This window comes from Manduca sexta, chromosome 12, assembly GCF_014839805.1.
Source record: "Manduca sexta isolate Smith_Timp_Sample1 chromosome 12, JHU_Msex_v1.0, whole genome shotgun sequence".
Lineage (NCBI taxonomy): Eukaryota > Metazoa > Arthropoda > Insecta > Lepidoptera > Sphingidae > Manduca > Manduca sexta.
In genome coordinates, this window is record NC_051126.1 from 9,617,426 (window position 1) to 9,639,630 (window position 22,205).

At 35.8% G+C, this 22,205-nt stretch overlaps 2 protein-coding genes across 2 annotated transcripts; both read right to left on the reverse strand.

Moving 5' to 3' along the window:
* Positions 1-257: 257 nt before the first annotated feature.
* LOC115443663 (WD repeat-containing protein 81) lies at positions 258-18,375 on the reverse strand. The gene is made up of 19 exons (XM_030169148.2): positions 18,062-18,375; positions 17,085-17,973; positions 16,573-16,732; positions 15,178-15,337; positions 14,291-14,415; positions 13,748-13,926; positions 10,769-13,225; positions 9,919-10,094; positions 9,473-9,660; positions 8,942-9,017; positions 8,444-8,620; positions 8,064-8,224; positions 7,709-7,969; positions 7,178-7,385; positions 6,734-6,889; positions 6,323-6,457; positions 5,733-5,876; positions 4,751-4,857; positions 258-4,494 (listed from the first exon to the last, which is right to left on the reverse strand). The coding sequence occupies exons 1-19, from the start codon at positions 18,266-18,268 to the stop codon at positions 4,263-4,265; spliced, it is 6,198 nt and encodes a 2,065-aa protein (XP_030025008.2). The 5' UTR covers positions 18,269-18,375; the 3' UTR covers positions 258-4,262.
* Positions 18,376-19,491: 1,116 nt separating this feature from the next.
* On the reverse strand, positions 19,492-22,123 carry LOC115443665 (uridine 5'-monophosphate synthase). The gene is made up of 4 exons (XM_030169150.2): positions 21,836-22,123; positions 21,289-21,763; positions 20,702-21,171; positions 19,492-20,533 (listed from the first exon to the last, which is right to left on the reverse strand). Exons 1-4 carry the CDS (start codon positions 21,980-21,982, stop codon positions 20,201-20,203), a joined length of 1,425 nt encoding a protein of 474 aa, XP_030025010.1. The 5' UTR covers positions 21,983-22,123; the 3' UTR covers positions 19,492-20,200.
* Positions 22,124-22,205: the final 82 nt, after the last annotated feature.

Sequence of the window (22,205 nt, forward strand, 5' to 3'; positions counted from 1 at the left end):
GACACTTTGAATAACATAAGTACACGGAAATGAATTGCACAACATCATTTAATGTGGGTTGTGGCCCTTTACCCATGTCGTAAACAAACCTTTTTATCAGTACACTGTAGAACAAACCCAAACCGAGCCATATATGTATGCATGGAATAGCAACAGTATCGTCTGACTAGATCTTTGCCTGCATACAATAACAATAACAGTTTGTATGATATATGGCGGTAAATGTATATAAGGGATTCATTAATAAAACGATCACGCATACTTAAATACTTTTATTAAAAAAATCTATTCAGTAAACGCTACAAATTGGTGTGATTTCTGTGTTTAATTACTTACAATTAATGGATTTCTTGGCACAGAATTTTCTCATGCACTTGACTACTGCAGAATATAAAACTATATTTTATCGTTGTACAAATATTAAGAATTGTGCATTATAAGGACAGTTAATTCGAACTAGTTTTTACTAGTTCACAGAAATACTTCATAACTGAGATCAAAAATGATTGTGTAAAACAACTTAGATTTAATACCTTCACGTTTAGGCTATTTGTCGCGGCATTTTAACTTTGATAAAAAAATATGATAATTTTTTTAAACAGTTTGCAAACATATTCTTCATTATTGGAAAGCTACGTGACTTGTTTCACCATTTTGCGGCTTTGATTAGGCAATTTGTATTGAAATTATTTTCGTTCCCTGTTCTTTCCGCGTCAAATTTATTAGCTACCTTAAGGGTTATGTTTTTAAATAAGACTTTTTCAACGGTAACCATAAAAACCCGATTTCATCTTTTTTAATAATTGCATGGTAGGCATCATTTCACTTTTCCTTACATTTGAGTTGAACTTTCATTTTAATAAAAACTTTTTACTAATAAAATTATGATTCGTATAAATATAATTATAATCAGTGTAGACAATGTGATGCAATGGTTTGTTTAGTGCATACGAATATTTTAGTAAAAATGATTTATATTTTTGCAGAATCTAATATTTAAATAATAATTCATTTAAAAAAAAACACTTAAAACAACTTGATATGAAATTAACCATTTTATGCACCAGCAAAAGATTTCATGTCATTTAAAAATATGATTATATTATTTTAATTCCGTTTTATATGTATGTGCCTAAGACAGCAGAACTCATTACAAAAACAAAATATATAAAATTCATCATCAAATTCATGACTTCATTGAATCAATCAGAGTATCTAAAATTTGGGTAGAAAGTCTGAAATACCTAATTTAAAAAAAAACAATATCAATAACTTCCAAATTGGGAAAAACTGTACCTCGAGATCCTCACTATAGTACAACGTAATCTTGAATGATACAATGATAAGACATCTTTGGTAACACGATTGTATTTTGTACTTTACACTTTACAATTAAGTCACAAACGGACAAACTATGGTTCTCTGTTCGGTACAAATATACAGAAATATAATATTTTTATACAAACTACTTATTCATTGTGATTACTCACGCGGTCTATATACTTGTGGCTTATAACTAGTTATTATGAAAATGCATATTAAAATACTCTCTTCACGGCGATTATAATTGGATGTATGTTGCGCGTGTAAACTCGTATTTTGATATATACGCGTTTGCGTTTTTACGAATAATCGATGTTTTGTTCCCGGTTCGTGCATATAACTTATAAGTGCCTATCAGTTCGTATGGCAACTGTAATGACACGTATTTTTTAATGAAAAAAAAAACCTTTATTTAAAGGTTTTTTTTTACGCGCGTGTAGTCTCCTAGACCCAAGCAGAATAATCAGAATAATCGATGTTTTGTTCCCGGTTCGTGCATATAACTTATAAGTGCCTATCAGTTCGTATGCACATGTAATGACACGTATTTTTTAATGAAAAAAAAAACCTTTATTTAAAGGTTTTTTTACGCGCGTGTAGTCTCCTAGACCCAAGCAGAATAATCAGAATAATCGATGTTTTGTTCCCGGTTCGTGCATATAACTTATAAGTGCCTATCAGTTCGTATGCACATGTAATGACACGTATTTTTTAATGAAAAAAAAAACCTTTATTTAAAGGTTTTTTTTTACGCGCGTGTAGTCTCCTAGACCCAAGCAGAATAATCAGAATAATCGATGTTTTGTTCCCGGTTCGTGCATATAACTTATAAGTGCCTATCAGTTCGTATGCACATGTAATGACACGTATATAGTAAGATACGAGTTTATATGCGCGTTGGTATATAAAACTTATGTACGAGGGAATGTAACGGAATAGTTTATAGTAATACTAGCATACGACGTGCTCTATAATAGCATACTCGCTATATTTTCTTATATTACGCCTATTTTTATATACAATATAAATACTATGCACTTAAGGGCGATCATGTTATCGACTTCTATTTTAGTCTGAGTGCAAAATTTATTTGTTAATCTTAAAATAATGTGATATACATTTCTCGCTGGAATCACTTTAATATAGCAGAGGCATTACATATAATAGTAAATAATAATCACGTATTTTCTTAATAAATAAGTATAGAACATACATTGTGATCAAACGAATTCCGTTGGGAATGAAATCGAAATATATTCGCTCATAGTTAGTTTTTCCAGCAGACTAGCCCAACAGTAAAAGCTATATTGAAATCAAAACTATATAGTTTTCCTTCACGTGACCTAAAAATGTGTAGTAGGTCATATTTGTATCTCCATTCTTTCAATATGCAGTAAAAAGACCTTTATCTTGTGTGCAAGGAGTTTAGTTATTTCAATTGTTCTCTTCGCTAAAATAATTCGATAAAACTAATATTCAAACAAGTTATACTACACTAATTAGAACATACATATTACACCACAAATGAGATCTGTTTAAATAATTTTACTATATAACTTATTCGAAATTAACAAATCGAAAAGAAATTCCACTATAATAATCGAGTAGTTTTTATTATTTTCAAACTTTTGCTTTTACTTTTACCAATACTATTAATCAGTGTTTGCACTATTCATTGTTTAGTCACGCTCTTGCTTAAAAGTTCCTTAATTGCAAAAAAGAAATAATCTTACATTACTTTAGTACAGTTGATTACTTATATTAAAAAATATTTGTATAAAACTTGCATGGTAATTCAGTAAAGTTGTCTCATCCTGTAGGCTGTAATAGAAGTACTTGCCTTAAAGAAAATAACAAGGTTTGGATAACATGACATTTCCTCTCCCTTTACGTTATACTTGGCAGTACGCGTCTAAGCAAGTACATTGGTTACAATATATTTTCGAAACTGCATATACATACTATAAGGCAAAACCAAACTTAATTCCTTTCAATAGTGATGAAAATAAATTGTGATTTGCTTAATTACACAACATTGCGAATCATTGCACCTTATATATTATTTTTAGATCAGATATTAACCGCAATACAATTCGTATAATATATTGTAAACTGCCAGTGACCATAAAAAAATATAAATTATTTATAATTTAAAAATCGAATTAATAAGGTGCCCTGAATGCTGTGAAAAGGCGACAATGTTGATAATAAATGCTGACACTATAATTGGCTTGAAATTGCGTCGCTAGATTAGCAAGTGATTGTGCTAGATTATGTATGACGTCACTGCCCTTGATCGATTTTAGACATGTAGACAGAACATAAGCTTTTACTCCGATATTACAGCATTAGTAATACAAAATGAGCAATAAACCTATCTTACCTTATCTCTACGGGTGTATGCTCCACACAGCAGTTATTTATGGGCGGATCAGATAACGTCAAAAGCGGCCAAAAATATTGATACCTGTACTTTTCTATTTTACAACCTGTACTTTTTTTTACAAGGGTTCTGTATCCACTCATCGAAAAATAATAAGGTATACATTCTGTTCAAATAAATCATTTGTTCAAATTTGTATGTTACACCACATAAGATGGAGAAGTATAAATGATTTATTACATGTTTAATACATTTCGTTTCATTCGTTTCCTAAATAAATTATAAGTTTTTCTGAGCAACACAAAACTGAATATTTCCATCTGGCAATATTCAACAAAGCAGACTAGTAGTTCCGTTATTGAAGCCCAATAACAGCAACCTGTTTAGTGACAAAACTAACATGCAATTCATCGCGGTTTTGAACATATCTAAACGTAACTTGATGTTCGGAATTGACGCAGCTCGGTCGTACGTCTGGACACCCATCCGATTGGTCTTGCTAGATATGAGTTGAATAAATTATAGTTTCCAAGGAGTATTTACACCTGGCAATAAATCAACAAAGCAGACTAATAGTTCCGTTGTCGCTGCCCAATAGCAGCAGCCTGTTAAGTGGCAACACTGACATGCACGTCAACACGCCCTTAAACGTGTCGGAACGTAGCTTGGTGCTAGAGAAGGACGCGTCTTGGTCGAGCGACGTGTGGACGCCGATCCGATTGTTTGTTGTACCGGATATAAGCTCGTTGTAGTACACGGAGAGGCAATGGACGGGCTCCGTGCTGCCTCTGTGGAGTAGTATTTAATTTTATTTCTCCGGAGTTTAACTTTTTTCGGTTTCTCGATCTAGATCATATTTTTCCTTATGCATTTTATGCGCTAGGACAGTCATTCCTAAAACGGTTTCCTCCATTATGGAACCTAAAGATCCCAGAACCGTTTCGTTACGAGGTAAAAATAATTATGAAAATAATGCAAATGCATAAAAAAAAATAATTTGTACGATACTGATAACTCGGGTTTTATTCGTGTTTTAGTACTTACTTGAGATGTGCTATTAATTCACCGTCGTCAGGTCTCCATAAAGCTGTGACTTGGTCCAAACCAGAACTTAGTAATCTGTGCTCATCTACTGCCGCCAAGCGTAATACCTAAAAGAATCAATGCAGTTAGCAGTGGCGAAGGGTGAACATTTTCACAAGGTAACCCGAGGAAATATTTTTTTCTACAGTTAACATGTAATACGCAGTTCACAATGAATTAAAATCAATAAAATATTATAATACATAATAATTTCCTTCTAACATAAACATTATTTCTAAACTCTAAATTTAACAAATAATCACATATTTTGAACATAGGTACTTATGTAAAAGAGCCCAACGATAATTAATAAACCACACTATACACAAACACTAATATACATTCTGAATTATTAAAAAAATTCGCGCCAATGGCCCAACATTAAGCCGCAAATTCTCGGGTTACCCTGAAGTACACATACACGCACGCACACATGTATTTTTACGTCACTTCGAAAAGATTAGACAAAGACACCGCGCTGCGTGTGAAAGAGGCAACAATATCGCGAGGGAAGCTATGCGCGGCCGGGTTCACTTCGAACATTATAAGGCACGAGCACTGCGCGCGAGTTACGATTTAACGAATTGATAATAATATGAACTATGTACCGTAATCGTTGAAGTATTGATTTAATGAAATAAGTAGGTATAGGATGACTTGTTTGAAAATACTATTATTATTCTAGTTATATAGTTATGTTTTTCATTTATTATTTTAAGTTAATTTACAAAAGGTAACTCGGTAGGAATCGGCTTGTATGGACGCTTCGCCACTGGCAGTTAGACTTTTAATCATATCTAGCCTAGATTATTTAGAAATAATTTAATCACAAAAAAACTAGGTGATTTTTTTCTAACCTTTAATTTTTTTCACTAACAAAATTATACTTAAAAGACCAATATCCAGAGTTTTAACTAAAAAAAAAAAACAAATAGCGTAATACCTCTCCGTCGTGCGCCTTCCAGTGCGCGAGTATGAGTCCGGTGCGCGTGTCGAGCACGGCGACGTGTCCGCTGGCGAGCCCGCACGCCGCCCACCAGCCGCACACGCACAGGCAGCGGATGAACGTCGTCGCGCTCAGCGGCAACTACACAAACATTTTTATACTAATGACTCTACAAACCAACTATTGTATTTTTTTATATAAATGAATGACAAAACGAGCAAGCCACTTAGCTCGAGATAAGCGACTCTATTTATAATAAGCGTATTGTGAATAATTTATTAATCGTTGATTTGATCTCGTTTTTCATTTATATTGACTTGAAATCGAAAAATTTTAATCAATTTAATGAAAAACAATATCGGAACCCACCCCACTACAGTGAATTTTCAATTAATATCCCTAGCTTTTTTGGAACAGTGTGTTGCCGTCCTATAAAAAAATATTACAGGCGAAATAGAGATTGTTTTGGCTATCAGCAACCGCAACAACTAAGATACCAATGCGCGTCAATTTCCGATGAGACAATGTAATCATATTTTAATCGAACCGCCAACTAAGTAATGGCTCTACCATTTTTTACAACATACCTTCAACTCGTGCGTGAAGTTAGTTGCGCGTGCGTCGATGATGCGCAGCGTGGCGTCGGTGGTAGCCGCGATGAGTGCGGCCGACCCGCCCGGCAACGTACGCACTATGCTCACGGGAGTTTTTATGTTGTCCAACTAGAAATCATTACACAATCGTTTTATAGACTGTAAAACTACCACTGTTTCTCACTATTTTAGAGAGTGGAACTCGACCAGAAGAAACCTGGATTCTGATCTTTTATGGATAGAGATTCTATGTAGCCAGCAGTGAGAACGATACGATACGCTACGTAAGTTAGAACACTTTATAAGAATTCAATTTGATTCATTTTTTAAAAACTTCTTCATTTGGTAATTTACTAATACCATTTTACTTGGCAAAAAAATATATATTGAAGCCTTAAAACTCACCTGCGAAACAACGCTTTCCATGAACGGATCCCATATGTGAACCACAGAGTCGGTTGAGACGGCGAGACGCAACGACTCCAAGAAAGCAAGAGACAGCACTCCTTTCTTATGGCCTGTGTACGTCCAATTGCATTGCGTAGTCGCGTTACCATCACCCTGAAGAATACAAAAAATAATTCATTTATTTTTCTATGTTTCGGTATACGTAGACCTATAAATATATGTAGAGCATAGAGATTAAGTATAGAAGTAGGTATAAAACAAATCCGCAAATTATAACTAAACAAGACAAATTTTGTATTCATATTAATATTTTTTTTAAGCATTTCTTTATTATACTTATTTTTAAGAATTTTTTAATACAAACGGTATATATTATTTCGGAAAAAAAATCGAAATCCGAATGTATATTTATAAGAAATATATATTGCTATTGTAACATACCTGATTCCTCAAAGACCACAGCTTGACTGTCTTATCTTTGGAGCCGCTCATGAAGCTGTTCTCGTTATCGAGACAGTATATCGACTTGACCGAGTGCGTGTGACCGACGAACGTTTGTAGCTTGATTTGTTTGAGGTTGAACCGAGTCTCCTTATCGGGTCGGCCTATCTCGTGCTCCCAGTATATGAGCCAGTCGCCGCGTAAATGCCTTAAATTATACCAGACTTTAAAGTACTACAAAATTTGGTTTGGTATAAGAACACCAACAAGGCTCTAATCGATTATCGATATATCATCAATCGTTATCAAAAGTAATTTTATAAATAAATTACTGTATAATAATGTATTAATTTGGATCAGTTATATTTTAGTATAAATATACACAAAAATATAACTGATACAGGTTAATAGAACGTACGATAACTTAATAAAAATCATTAACAAACGGCTCTCCAAAAAAATCGTTTAAATATTTCAATTGTACGCCATATTAGCCTCGGGCAACCAATATGAAGGAAATTAAATATTTACCTGTCGCTCTTTATCCCATTATCCATTTTATACGCGACAACATCAAACCCTTCTCCATGCCGCAGCGTGTCCTCACAAACATCGCTAGCGACATCTATCCTGTTCCCAACTAGAGTAACGTTAGAACCAAAACTATTCGAACTAGAGATGTGGTCCATAATGACGTCATGTTTCGTAGGCGTTACGTCTTTCCGACTGATCGGCTCATCACTATATGACGATTGAAAACGCTTGTCGTTTCTATTTATTCTGAGCGGAGAGCTGAAAAAACATATATCAGAGAATGTAGTATGATCGATACCAAATTGAACACTAATCGATTTTTCTACAATAGTTTCGAAATTCAAATATTTACCTAACGGAATGATTCTGTTCATATTTCCGACACAGAGATCGTATCGTGTCGCCGTTTTTGAGACATCGTTCCATCATCTCTGTCCCGATAAATCTTGTAAAGTTCGTGTACGTATGATAAGCGAGTTCCTCGTCGAAAACCATCAGCAGTTCTTCTTGAGCCTGGCGACAAAAAAACGTGTTAAATCAGGTTATACAACAATTGCACGACATTTGTGTTATTACTAAGCCTATGCTAGAAATAATTGAGATTTTTTTGCACTTTGTTAATTTTCTTTAACTTTACATATCCACTTTTAAAGCGCCATACTTATGTAATCAATAAATTTTCCTTGAAACAGAACATGGTAATAAAAAAAAACATAAGAGACTGATACTAACTGTGAGCCTGGTAGAGTCCGGCGGTTGTTCGGAGACATCAGGCGGCGTGCAGGCGAGGTCGGGCAGGTCGGCGCGGACCACGCGTCCGTCCTGCACCGTCCACTCCGCCGTCGTGCCGTCGCGACAGATCTCTAGGAAACCCTCCATCTTCACTTCAGATGGCTCTTGTTCTAACGGCTGGAGAAATAAAATGTTATTGTATTGACTATATTCTACCGATCGACACGAACGCCCATATGAACTAATTGTTAAAAATCTGGAATTAGACTTAAAGTTCGCTGCTGCCCTAAAATATCAATCGTACGTCTAACCAAACTCTTTAAAAGATGCAGTGCTAAAGCGCTTTATAAGTAAAATGGCAACCAAAACCGGATTGCAGTCATTTCAGCTGAACACAGTAAGTGTTCGAAACGCCAGATCTACTACGTAGTACATATATATCAGTGATATAATGTGTGTTTCTTAATAAAATAGAAAATAAATGAATTCGTTATATACCTTTTCAGGAACACCATCGTCCTGTTTCGGCCAGTTTTCTGTCTTCCCATTTGCCTTGTCAAATGCTAAGAAAAATCTGAAAAATAATAAAACAAAGGTATATTAGCAACCAGTCTGTCATCGAGCCAAGCAAAACTCATTATTTATTCTCGACATAGTTGTAGTTAAGGTAGGAGCATTTTGAAGTTTTTAATTTAAAATTGGAACATATATGTACTGATATCTTTTTCAAAAAATTATACTCTTTACAACAATTATCAATGTCTTTCATAAACAGTCATTCATTATATTTATTTAAATACACTAAAGAATCACAAGGTATGTCTCATCTAATGATTAGATGAAAGATACTTTGTGATCAGATTCAACCGAATTATAGTTGAAGAAGTCGCTAAGGGTATAGAGTGCGTGCGTGTGCGTGCGTGTGCGTGCATGTGCGTGCGTGTGCGTGCGTGTGCGTGTGCGTGTGCGTGTGCGTGTGCGTGTGCGTGTGCGTGTGCGTGTGCGTGTGCGTGTGCGTGCGTGCGTCACCTCTGCAGCGCGGGCACGGCGAGATGGCGGCGCGTCATCTCGGGCCCCACGCGCAGCGCCAGCGCATGCAGTGCCGCCACCAGCTTGCGCGCCACGGCCCGCCGCGCCGCCGCGCCGCTCGGGTACGCGCACCGGCTCGTCGCCGCCAGCCGCAGCGTCGGCGATACCACGATCTTCAGGAACGTGTCCTGACACACCAGTATACATTCACTTCCACTTAGGTTCACTTCCATTATAATAATAATTCCGACATAGCACTATATTTGGAGGTGCCAACAGAAACTAAATAACGACCATTTTCACATGAGGAAAAACGGCATAATATAACCGCGAATGAACATAGAAATGCATTTCGTTCATGGAAGGCACTCCTAATATAACAACCACAAATAATTTAAAGAAATCGACCGTAGACAATTTCCCCAAACATCAAGGTTTCCTCTCACCTGCAACTGCTCCATGATCTTGACATCGGACATGAAAGGCACGAGGTATTTGACGAGCTGTAGACAGGCGACGACTCCGCCCTCTAGCGGCGCCGACAACCTTCGCCGGCACGACGCGATCAGCTCGCCCATGTGAGGTAGGTATTGGAATATTATCAGCTGCTCGCCGTACATCGCTGAAATGTAAGCAGTCAGTAATCTACTTATGCTTATAACAAATATTCTTACTGAAGAATTTATAACCATAAAGCAGAGTCTATTTTTGCTGAACAATAAAAATAAATGACAATTTTTTGTAGATGTCTCGTAAACTAGTAAATCAGCCTGCAAAATTTAGAGTGGCGTAAATGTATTTGTTTTTCTATATTAATATTCATAAAAAATATAGAAATATTTTATATATATTTTGTTTTAAAATTATAGAATTGATCCCAACACCGACTGTCAAAAGATTACGTAGCTACATTTAATGCCTTCTAATGCTAATCAGTCTTGTAATAAAACTCGATCTCAATCATACCTTACTTGTTACTAATATTATTATGGCAAAAATTTGTGAAGATGTTAGGATGTTTGTATGTTTCTTAGAACTAAACGCAGAACCTACCTAACGCATTAAGATGAAATTTAGCATACGGGTAGACCATATCCTGCATTAACTTATAGGCTACTTGTTATCTCGGTTATTTGGTCCCATAGCAAATAATGGATTTTTTACATAGGTGGTGCTGGCATCGCACAGGGTCTTAGGAACTTTTGTGGCAGGGAAGACTTTTCAAACGGGAGAAGCCACGACTTACACCACTAGGTGTACTTGTAAGTACATAATCATAAATATTGATTTACTTACCAACAATAGAAGTGAGGCACTCAATAACTTTCATAGCGTTCTTATCGCCCACAACTCTACTGTTAACAATGGATATCTCATCGAACTCGTCCTTGTCGTCGCCGTCCCAAGGAGCCAAATTATCCTTACCGATATAGCATAAAGTGAGCATTTTGAGCAAATTTCTAGTAATATATCTACAAGTGAGCACGGGTCCTAATCTATGAGCAAGCCAAATGAGGCTCTGAGAACTCATATCCGATATTTTGTATGACCCTAAATCTTCATTATGTATGTTTTGCTCGCAATAATTATACCTCTTGGTGTTCGTGTCATTTTTATTGAACTCCAAACTTTTGACCGTACGGGCATGAGATTCTTTACGCATCTCCATTTCGGATACGCTGTCATCATTTTCAGCAAAATGCAAGTAACTTGTGAACATCGATTTTGTCGGTATGTCTATTGTGGGTGAAGTAGGCTTCGTTGGGGACGTGTCATTCTCTTTAACATGAACGTCTTTCGAGTTGTTGGCAAAATGTTTCGAGTTTACTGGAGAGAAGTTATCTCGGACGGGTGATGGTGTTCTAGTTTCGTGTACATTTGACGTTCCTGAGTCGACAGATTCCGCTGGGGATTTGCTCCTACTACTCCTGCAAGGTCTGTCTTTATCGCTTTCGAAATGGAACAACTCATTTTCACTGCGGTTATCGATTTCCTTCTCTTTAACGTCATTCACTTCCACAGTCTTCTCTATGTTTGGTGTCAACACATTTTCAGAACCGTACGAAGTGTCTGGCGAGAAAATATCGGTGTTCGTTGATAAAGCATTTTTAACGTTGTCGTCGGAGTATCTCGGTTTCTTGTTAGACGTGGTACGGTTATGACACAAATGCCCTGGAGAACCGTTCTCGATGCTGATATCTTTATACCCACCCACAGCTTCCACTAAATGTTGCGTGAAATTATCTAGAAAACACTGCAGACCTAGTCGCACCATTAGTTGTAGCAAAAATATATTGTGGTACAACTTCACAAACTTCTGTTTACTTGAAACCACGCCTGCAGCACTGATGTTGTCGACGTCTGTTAATTTATGTCTTTCTAGTCTCTCCACAACGTAGTCATCATCTTCGTAGAGGTTCAATACGTGTTTGAGCAATTTCTTCTTTGTCTGAACAGGGCCTAAAGCTTTACTAACTGTATCGAAGAGATACCAAACGGCCAGTATCGATGTATCTTTATTTTGCAAAAGTTCTATATAATGTGCCAGAAAAATATCAAGTACGTCGAACTGGTTGTAACACGTAATTTGATTCAAAAGGACTTCTAAGTGCATGGCGCATGCGTGAATTTTGCCTTCAGCTATTCTTTGGGTAAAGTAGAGCTTTGTTTTGTCGACATTTTGATACTTTTCGCACTGAACTCCATCGCACTCGTACATATAAAGTACGTTCAATTCATTGCTAGTTAGTTCATATTCGTGAAGTGTGCTTAACAATTTGTATAAAGTCATAAATGTCTGTGGGAACGGTATCAAATGCTGCATCAACAGAGGTTGCAAAAGTTGCGACGGCGTCGGTGTCGGCAAACCTTTATCAGTCACTATAATTTTCTTCAAAGGCTCTTCTCTTTTCGGCGTTAACTCTTGCTTGCAACTCAAACTTGATGGCTGAACATTCAAAAGCAGCGAAGTAATGTAGCTCACGCATTTAGGCAAATGGTTAAAGTTGTACTTTAATACTGTTCGGCAACAGTTATATCGCTCGAGGAAGTTATCGCTTGAAGTCCTCAACGGACGCATATAGGTATGCAAGAATATTTCCACTATCAAACAACCTATGACCAGCATGTCTTGTCGCCGGCTCTCCGTCACAAACTGTTTGTAAACAGCTGCATCAGTAATATACTTTGTGTTGAACGATCTATGCTTTCTCTCTTTCATCACGCCCTCCAAATGCGCGTCTTGAGTGAATTTCTTCAAATAATTCTGATCATATGACGCCAGAAACATATGATTAGTAAACGCGTTATCATCGGAGTTTGCTTTCGGTACATGATTGTCACCGTTTGGTTCTTGTTGCACTGGAAATAGATTGAGCGTTGTGATGTTTTCTTTATGTTTCTCTTTTTCCTCTGCTTTGCTGAAAAAGCATTTGGTTCTAAAATTATCAAGCGCTTCCATCGCTTGTATTGATGCAACCGGATTGAATTCTTTTGGTAAGTATATAACTCCCTTTCCGAGCTCAGAACGTTGTACCCTGTAGTGCCTTGAGTGTGAAGACGCCCTGGTTTCTATGACTGGTTGGTCTTCAAGTGCTTGTCCTTTAGAGAGAGAGCGGGCTCTATTACTGCTTTTGTGCCGCGACCGCGTCCGTAATGGTGGTACATGTAATCGAGACACGTGTTGAGGCAGACTGGTCGATTCCTCCTCATCGTCCGACATGTCATCTGAACTGTCATTCCTTATTGATTTTTCTGCAAATAAAAAATAATTGGTACACAGACGTGTTTGACTGCAATGTTACTACACAAAGTAACTACGTAAAGTTTTGTGCCATTACCAAAGATCCTACTGTACAATTCCAGTATGTCGCTCTCCTAACCTTTCTTTTTATAATCCTACTGATAGTACCAGTAACCCACTTAACGTCTACTTGTCTATTTCGTTTTGAAAGCCAATAATAGATCCTATCATTTAAGCTTCGTTCGGACTACACTAATATTTTATTCGAGTAGCAAGTCATTTAGTAAATAAACATGTCGTAACTAATCTACTAGACTAAATTTCTTTATTCTGACACGTTTAATTACCAAGTTGCTCATCACTTGACTAAAATGCCAGCGCGGTCCGAACTAGGATTCGATTGATGATAGGACTGATTGATTGATTAATTAATTGATTGACTGATTAATTGATTGACTGATGAATTAATTGATTGACTGATGAATTAATTGATTGATTGATTGATTAATAGGAAACTCTAAGCGCGATCTTACTGGCGTCTCTAGGTGCGGTCCAGTGCAGGCGCGGCGGCGCGGGCGGCGGGGCGCGCGCGGCGCGCGGCGGGTGCGGCGCCCACAGCAGCTGCACCGTGCCGCCGCCGCGCACGCGCGTGTGCCCGTCCACTAGTGACAGGCACACGTTCTTCGCCTTTATGGACGCCGGGCCTGATAGCCTAAAAATTGAGTCGGTTAAACACTATAAAGAGTATAAAAAATACCTATCTTTACAAATATCTATAATAATTAAAATTATCGATTGAATAATAATCATATTACAATCAAATTACGAAAGGTTTGAGTCGTCAATTCTAATAATTCCCTATCCTTTTGCATGTTGATCATTCGACCTAACCGTAAAAACGCAATAGCAAAACTGTCACTATTATGTTGCATTAAAAGTTAAAATTCACTGTAGCAAATCTATCACGGAATACACACGTGAAAACGTGCGTACACTAGTTGCGCCTCTGCGTTCCTCGTAAAACATATATATAATTGTTAGAATATTATTTTTTTTATTAAATATATTGGGCCTACTTGTATCCAAATGTGATATCGATCCAGTGATGCAAATTCTCCGACACGTGTGTACTCTCCAGCGCCTCTCTGTGTTTAGTGATGAAATCTTCTACGCACGTCGCCCACGACGGGACACCCAAATCCTAAATCAAATTTCATTATATTATACATGTTTATTTAACTACAGTGTGTACTAAGTATTTTAAGTCTTTAAAAAATTAAAATATTTAAAATAAAATTATTACAATACAATTTCAACAACCGTGTGCGGAGTCTCCATCTAAAAATTTCGAGACAGCTAAATTTAGAAAGACACGTGACGTTTCGAAACCAATACCCTAATTCAAACCCTAAGCTGGAATGTTGTTCAGAAAATAAGGGTTATTATCCTGGGTTTCAGATAAAGGCGGTTAAGACAACAGACTCGCTTCGCATGATAAGAATGTACGAATATATGAATATAACAATGGTACTCGGGTAGAGAAATAAACAACGCGCCGGTAAGTACCTAGTACCCACTAAGGACACTCCAATTCATCAAATTGACTACATAACGTGCGAAGCTAAGAATATATAAATAAATAAATATATATACCACTGATCATGGGCGCCATGATTAGTTTTAGAGAGGTGCATCTGCACTTACGCACTATACTACATAATAATAATTATCATTTAGGTTTTTTTTTAATTCTAATTGCGCGAGATTTTGAAAATACTTTATCATAAATAAACCTCTGTGTTCGATAATTCCCCTTATTGCAGATTTATTAAGTGACATATTGTTTGTGATTTATTTCTCGGCAGGGCGTGCACGTGCACCTACTTGCACCCCCCTCCCGGCGCCCATATCGCTGACTACCCCTGAACAGGGAATAAGGTATGACGCTATGTATGTAACCTACCGGCAAGTCTTCGTGTATGCTTTTAAAGACTGTCGGGTCAGTGTAGAACTCAGGTATGCATTCGTCAGGGGTCCACTCTTGCATGCGTTGGATGGACGCTGGATACTCGGCGGGTACCCATTTATTGCGTACGTATTTGCAAAGAACTTCTTTTGGCGTCCTGAAAATAATTAAAATTCCTTTCTATAAGTATTGTTATCGTAGATCTCTCCCGATGACATAGCTTTAGAACATCTAAAGCTGCGTTCATTGGAACTGCAACTATATGGTTACAGTAACTAGTAATAACTTGCTAGTGTAGCCGCGTCTTAAAGATATTCATTTATTTAGAATGGTTATTTTAACACGCATAAATTCATTAAAAAAAATCTTACCATCAGTGAATATTTTTGATTACCACGTTACCTTTACTAATATATTATAAAGCTGAAGAGTTTGTTTTTTTGAACGCGCTTACCTCAGGAATTACAAAGCCGATATTGTCATTAATAGGAAGCTACATTACTTCTGAGTGGTGTAGGTTACTATTTATTTCGGGAAAATATTTATGCTGGAAAAAAAATCAAGCGAGCGGAATCGCAGGCAAAAGCTAGTAATTTTTCATACAGAAATATTTAAACACGAAAGTATACGTACTCCGGAAACCGATAAAATGTTTATTACAATAGTAATCATTATTTATCTATTAACAAAACAGACATCTATCCAATGACTGATTTTATATTGTAAAAGCATAACAGTAACATCTAGCAGTCACTGACACGTTATCAAGGCCGAAGTGTGAACACAAGGCGAATACCCTCGCTACAATGTGGCTAATCGGGTGACGTTATCTCGCACAAGATTTATGTTTGTATTGCTCTTTGAATTTCTCGTACGCGTAAATATAAACAAAGATAATTATAGCGCGGAAGGTAAGTTCCAAAGCGAGAAATAAGTACGATTATAAATTTATATTTTGTTCAAAATTATCCGGAAAAATGAAAACACCATTCTTTTGCGATAAGGGTGTATATGTTTATTAAATTCTGCAACTCCTTAGCCTACGATTTGCTGGGAGAGTTAGTAGCAACTTCCGATTAAATAAACTACAAATCTCTCATGCTCAAAATTGTAGGGCTGGATTCTCATTCTAATTTATTAATATCCAGAACACTAAAACACTGAATTTTACTTGTGTCGCAATTTTAGCAAATATTCTCCAAACATTGCACTCAAAACAACTATTAAATAAAGCAGTATTTATCCTCTTTGTATTCAAGTAAAAACCAAATTATGCTCAAATCAAATATCGCTGTGTTTATAGGTTCTAGACACACCCATTAACAATCATTCCCATCATTTCCAAATTATATCAAGCTATTATTTGATATCTAACATGTATGTACAACTAACCGTCGCGCCAAGTAGACATAGCAGGTGATATCGGAGAGCGCATCGGACACGTGATGTGGTATTTGATCCGCGCCGCTCGTCACGTCATACGTCATGTCCAACTGGCGGTCGCCTTTGTTCAAACGGTATTTCGATTTAGTCAAGTCACGCCAGTTTCTGCCTGAAAAAATAATTAAGTGTCCAAATGGATAAAGGTGTGATAATAATTAGTACAGTATCATATAAATTGAGAAAAAAGTTAAGATTATCTAGTAACAAAAGATACAATAATCACTATCAACATGGCAGAATGTACATGTTATCCACCTTGAATATACATGATATATGTATTAAATACTATATTTTATGTTATTTTCACTGCATTTGGTTTTACTCACATTTGTTTAATACATTATTATTTTATGTACACACCTAAAATAAAAAAATTAACTTCGAAAAATCGATGCCATTATTGACATAATTAGATATTATAATCCTAACATAAGAATAACAGATCTGTAAGGTATACTTACCACACCTAGAACTAAAATCTGTCACCCATGGCACCATGAAATGTGCTTGAGGATCAGTGGTACTACGGCCAGCCAGCACATTTAAGTGCAATAAATAGTCCAAGTTTGAGATCCGGCCTCTCACCCACAACATACATAACTTTTCCAGTTGAACAGCTTCCTTGCGCCAACAACTCTCTTCAGCTCTTTTATGAGAGTTTTGTACATTAGGCACAACAGGTTTGCCCTGGCTTTGCTCATAAATCAATGAGGCATCTAAACAGTGAACATTATTTGTTATCACTGGCGATACTTGCAGCCATAAATTCTCAGTCATATAAATGTCTTGTAATGTTAGCATCCCTAAGCTCAGTCCTCTGTCACTCATTGCCTTTGATAAATTCAACAACTGATATATTATAAAAAGTCCACGGCAATAATTCATATCTAACAAGTTTGGACTGAAATTCAAACAGTCCAAAAGTGTATTGTCATAACTTCCTCTATAAATCACATAGAAGTTATTGTCTGTCTCTAAAGTGAACATAGCAGCTAACAAATTTACATGTGTTTCATAAGACTTCAGCACACTTTTGTTTGAAATCATTTCTTTGTACTCTAAATGCTTGCCGGCACCATCTGTTTTGATTCGAATTATATTACAACCGTAAAACCTTAGCAATACATCCGACAACAGCTGGTCATGTTCCAGTAGATTGACTATGGTGCTTTCTTTGCTACTCTCACTGTTATGGCAATATTTTTTATAAGATTCTTTCCATAATGTCCTTTGGTTACTCTGTGAGACATGCTGCATAAGTTGTGAGAACGTGAGTGGCGTTTCCACATTATTTTCATTAAGTTTGTATCGCGGCAATGGCAGGACCTTGGACACTTTTTTATTTAGTATCTAAAATGATAACAAGAGATATATTTTAATAATTAAATTTTGGTGATCATTTTACTAGAAAAACGCAATAACATAGTAAATAACATACCCTTATAAATATTTTTCTCCACGGATAAGGAACACTTTCACCAGGTTGTAGTGTAAAATCCACATTGTTCACAAAGTCATCAACTTCCACGTTCTTTATCCATTTTTTCAGCCAACTAGTATGCACTACCACTGAAAATAATCCAGGCGAAGCAGTCGGGAATATGCATTTACTATGGATACCTAATTCTTTTGCTATAAATTCCATTTCAAGCCCCGCTGGGTGTTCTGTTTTGTTTTGTTGCGAAGGTAATTTGCTACATTTGACGTTTATGCTTCTGCCTCATTCTGCCTTCTATCAAATTCAACTATGAAGTGAATGACAGTCCAACCACAGAGTATGTACATTGTATGTTGATTATAAGTACACAGACAACATATTATGCACTTACTATCGATAAATATTATTATTGACACCTAATTGTACATAAGCACTCGTTTATCAAAGATTTTTATACTTCTTGACTTAGAACTTTTGGAACTGGAGGTTCAAGAAGCATATTTATGGTGGGGTTGCTTAAGGACCACGCGCAACGTTAATGATTAACTTTTTAAAAAGGTGATTCAGTTGCCTATTTATTTTTGATATGTGATGTTTTAGCATACTTACCAGACGTTTCAGTTTGTCATTAATTGTAATTTAATAAAAAAATAATAGTTATATAGGATAGTAACTTATCATATTGTGTACCCTACCCTACGGCCGTAATATACGGTCTACCCATACAGTATATAGAGACCGTACCGGTACTTAGTAATATATGCCGTACCTAATTAATATAGCATAGGCCATAGGCATCGAATATTCAACATTATAAAAAAAAACATAAAAGTCGCTAAGTATTTGGATATAATTATCCAACGACTGTGCAGTCTGTACTCAGCCCACAGGGCCGTAGCTGGGGGGGGGGCATTGTGGGGCAATGCCCTACCTAAAAATACTAATGCCCTATCTTAAAATAGTAATGCCCGACCTTAATAATTAACAAAATTGAATGTAACTGAATGAAAATATACGGAGCAGCGGTTTTTTTTATTTTACGATTTGGAAGTTGGCCCCATAGTAAGAGTTATCCGTATTGATGGGTGAAATAACCCTCCTTCGAGATTTATGGGAATTTTGTCACAACCTGAATATATTACCTTAACAATTACCTAAGTATAAATCCCTTTTTTTTTCTTTTTTTTTTTTTTTGCTCACGTTAACGAGTGAAGGAAACCAAAAATCGATTGAGCAGATCAGATTTAGTACATTTTTATTTCCGCCCTGCTTGTAATAACAGCTGCCCTACCTTAAATTCAAGTCTAGCTACGACCCTGTCAGCCCATAGACCATGTATGAATATAAGTAACTATATATTTTTCTAGTTTTATTTTTCTATCGTCAGCTAGTCACCTATAAATTATCTGTTTTAAAATAAAAAAATCTTATAATTAAATCAAAATTTTATTAACTATAAATCATTTAGCTTCTATAACATTATTGTCACAGGCAGCACCAATACATTCAGTTATAATTATCACAGTAAATATTGGTCCCCAATATTGGAATAACATAGTTTAAAACAGAGCAATTCTTAACAATTGAAGTTATCTAACAATTATAACAGTTGATACATTAATACTTATTCATATAATTCTACATAATCTTATGAAATATAAAAAAATAAAAGAAATCTTTATTATATAGATTATATTATAGTGTTCATAAAACGGTCACTCTTACTGGTGCTTTTAGTTTTATTCAATAATTTTTGTTCTTTTTTTATTATTGATTAAAAATAAAATATATCAAAATACTGTTTAAGCAATTTACACATAGCTACAAAAATGTATGTCCTTTTTTTTAATCCAAATCAATGCTCTACATAGGAGTAAATTACCTAGACAGTTATAAAGTTATGATTGTTATTTTTAACCATTTATTGAAAAAAAAAACATTCATTCATACTATAGCATAGTCAAATACATTTAATATATTTTTGGAATGATTAAACAGTTTTTAACTTAATACAATATTCAATGAAAGAATATGCGCATGGAGTTATTTTGAACTTACGAATATGTGTCACAACTCTGGCAAGTCAAAAACAATTAAAAATACTTCATCATACTGTCAACTTAGCAAGAAACAAAAACCTTACTCTAATTTACCAGATACTCTTTTTGTATAGCATTTCCATAGTGCATCCTTATAAATTACAACTTGAGTTTCTGGGCTCTTTGCTGCCACAATCCCTCGTCCCACAACAATGACATCAGCTCCATTCTCCAATATTACCTTCTCTGGAGTGTTGTACACCTGACCAAGGCTGTCTTTAGAACTTTCTAGTTGAACTCCTGGAGTCAACTGAATAAGACCTGGGTCTTTAAATGTGTCCTTGTTTTGACACACAAAACCTGTTATTAAATCCGGATACTTCACTGCCATGGCAACTGTTGCATCTTTATATTCTGGAGAAATGAGGTTACCCTGGAATTTATAAAGATAAATTAATGAACTACAATTTTTAAACTTACATGATTCATCCTGGACTGTGTTCTCCAAAGATGAGTTGTACTAGATTAGAAATTCATATTATATTAAATAATAAATACACAATTAGATCAGGTATTGATTATAAAAGCACATATTACATACCTCACTACTCATTTCTGCTAACAAAAACACACCACGGCTCACGCTATTCATGTGTCCATTAAGGGCTTTCAACACACCATCACCTGGCAAGGAATGAGCAGTGACACAATCTGCCCATTCACCAACTTTGTAAACTCCTTTCATATACTGCATAGACACAGTATGCCCAATATCTGCATATTTTCTATCTTCTAATATTAAGAAATTAAACCTGTCTGCAATTTGTTTGAGTTGGGTGACAAAATCTTTGTTGAAATCTTCAATGATATCTACATGAGTTTTCACCATGCAAATGTGTTCACCAACTTTTTCTAAGAGATCTAGTATACTTGTGACAGAAGTTAGATCTACAGATAAACACAAATTTGTCTTCTTCGTGGCCATTATGTTAAATAGTTGTTTAGCTATCTGGTTGGTGGCTAGCTCCGCCCGTTTCTCATATGGTAGTAACAATCTATCTACTGATGGTTCTGAAAAAAAATAAATCTATTCATTCTATTTTTTAAAGCTTAGACAAGTTGCGATGAAAGTTTTCAGCTAGTTAATTTATTAATTCAGTATTAAAAAGAATCTTAAGTTCAACACACCTAAAACAACTGCCTGTGTTTCTTTTATATATGCTTTAACTTTAAGCATCATTTCCTCAGTAATCTTTCTGTTCTTATACAATATTTCAATAAGCGATGTCATAGTGAATAAAGATGTAATTTCCACATCATTGTTTAATAGATTTGCACTTCCTCCCTGTTCTCTATCTAATATTATAACCGCTTTATTGACTTTCAGCCCTTCTTTACGCAAATCTTTAACAGTTTCCAAAACACTTGAACCTGATGTTACGACATCTTCAATAATGAGACACGTTTGACCGGCTTTATAATGACCTTCTATCGACTTTTTTGTTCCGTAACTTTTGGTTTCTTTACGTCTCATCAGCATGGACTTTTTAGTGATAACACTGAGCAATGTCGCAATCGGCAAAGCCGTATATGGAACACCACACACGTGATCGTACGCACAGTCTTTTATAGCATACTCTTGCAGTAAATTAGATATCATCTCCTGTAACAATGGACAAAACATGAATTAACAGGTTCGGTGCGGAATTTAATTCAAATAATCAAATTTCATTACCATAACTTCCGGATAACTAACTATAACCCTCAAGTCAAAGTACACCGGTGTTTTTATACCACTTTTGGTTGTAAATTCACCCATTTTAACTGCGTCTATCGAGAAAAGCTTAATAGCTAATTCTTCAAGTTTGGTATCATGACCCATTATATATTAACTTTGAGTTACTTTATGATTAAAAATCGAAAACAAAAAACAACACGTGAACAGTACAACAGAACTAGACAAAACTCAACAAGCGTAACGTTTGACTTCTCGAAGCAATCTGTGACAGAACACACTTATAACATTTTTTTATTGCCTCTATTTCTCCCATTCATTCTTTCCGTTGACATTTACATATTTTTCATTTAACAGGGCGCATTTCGCA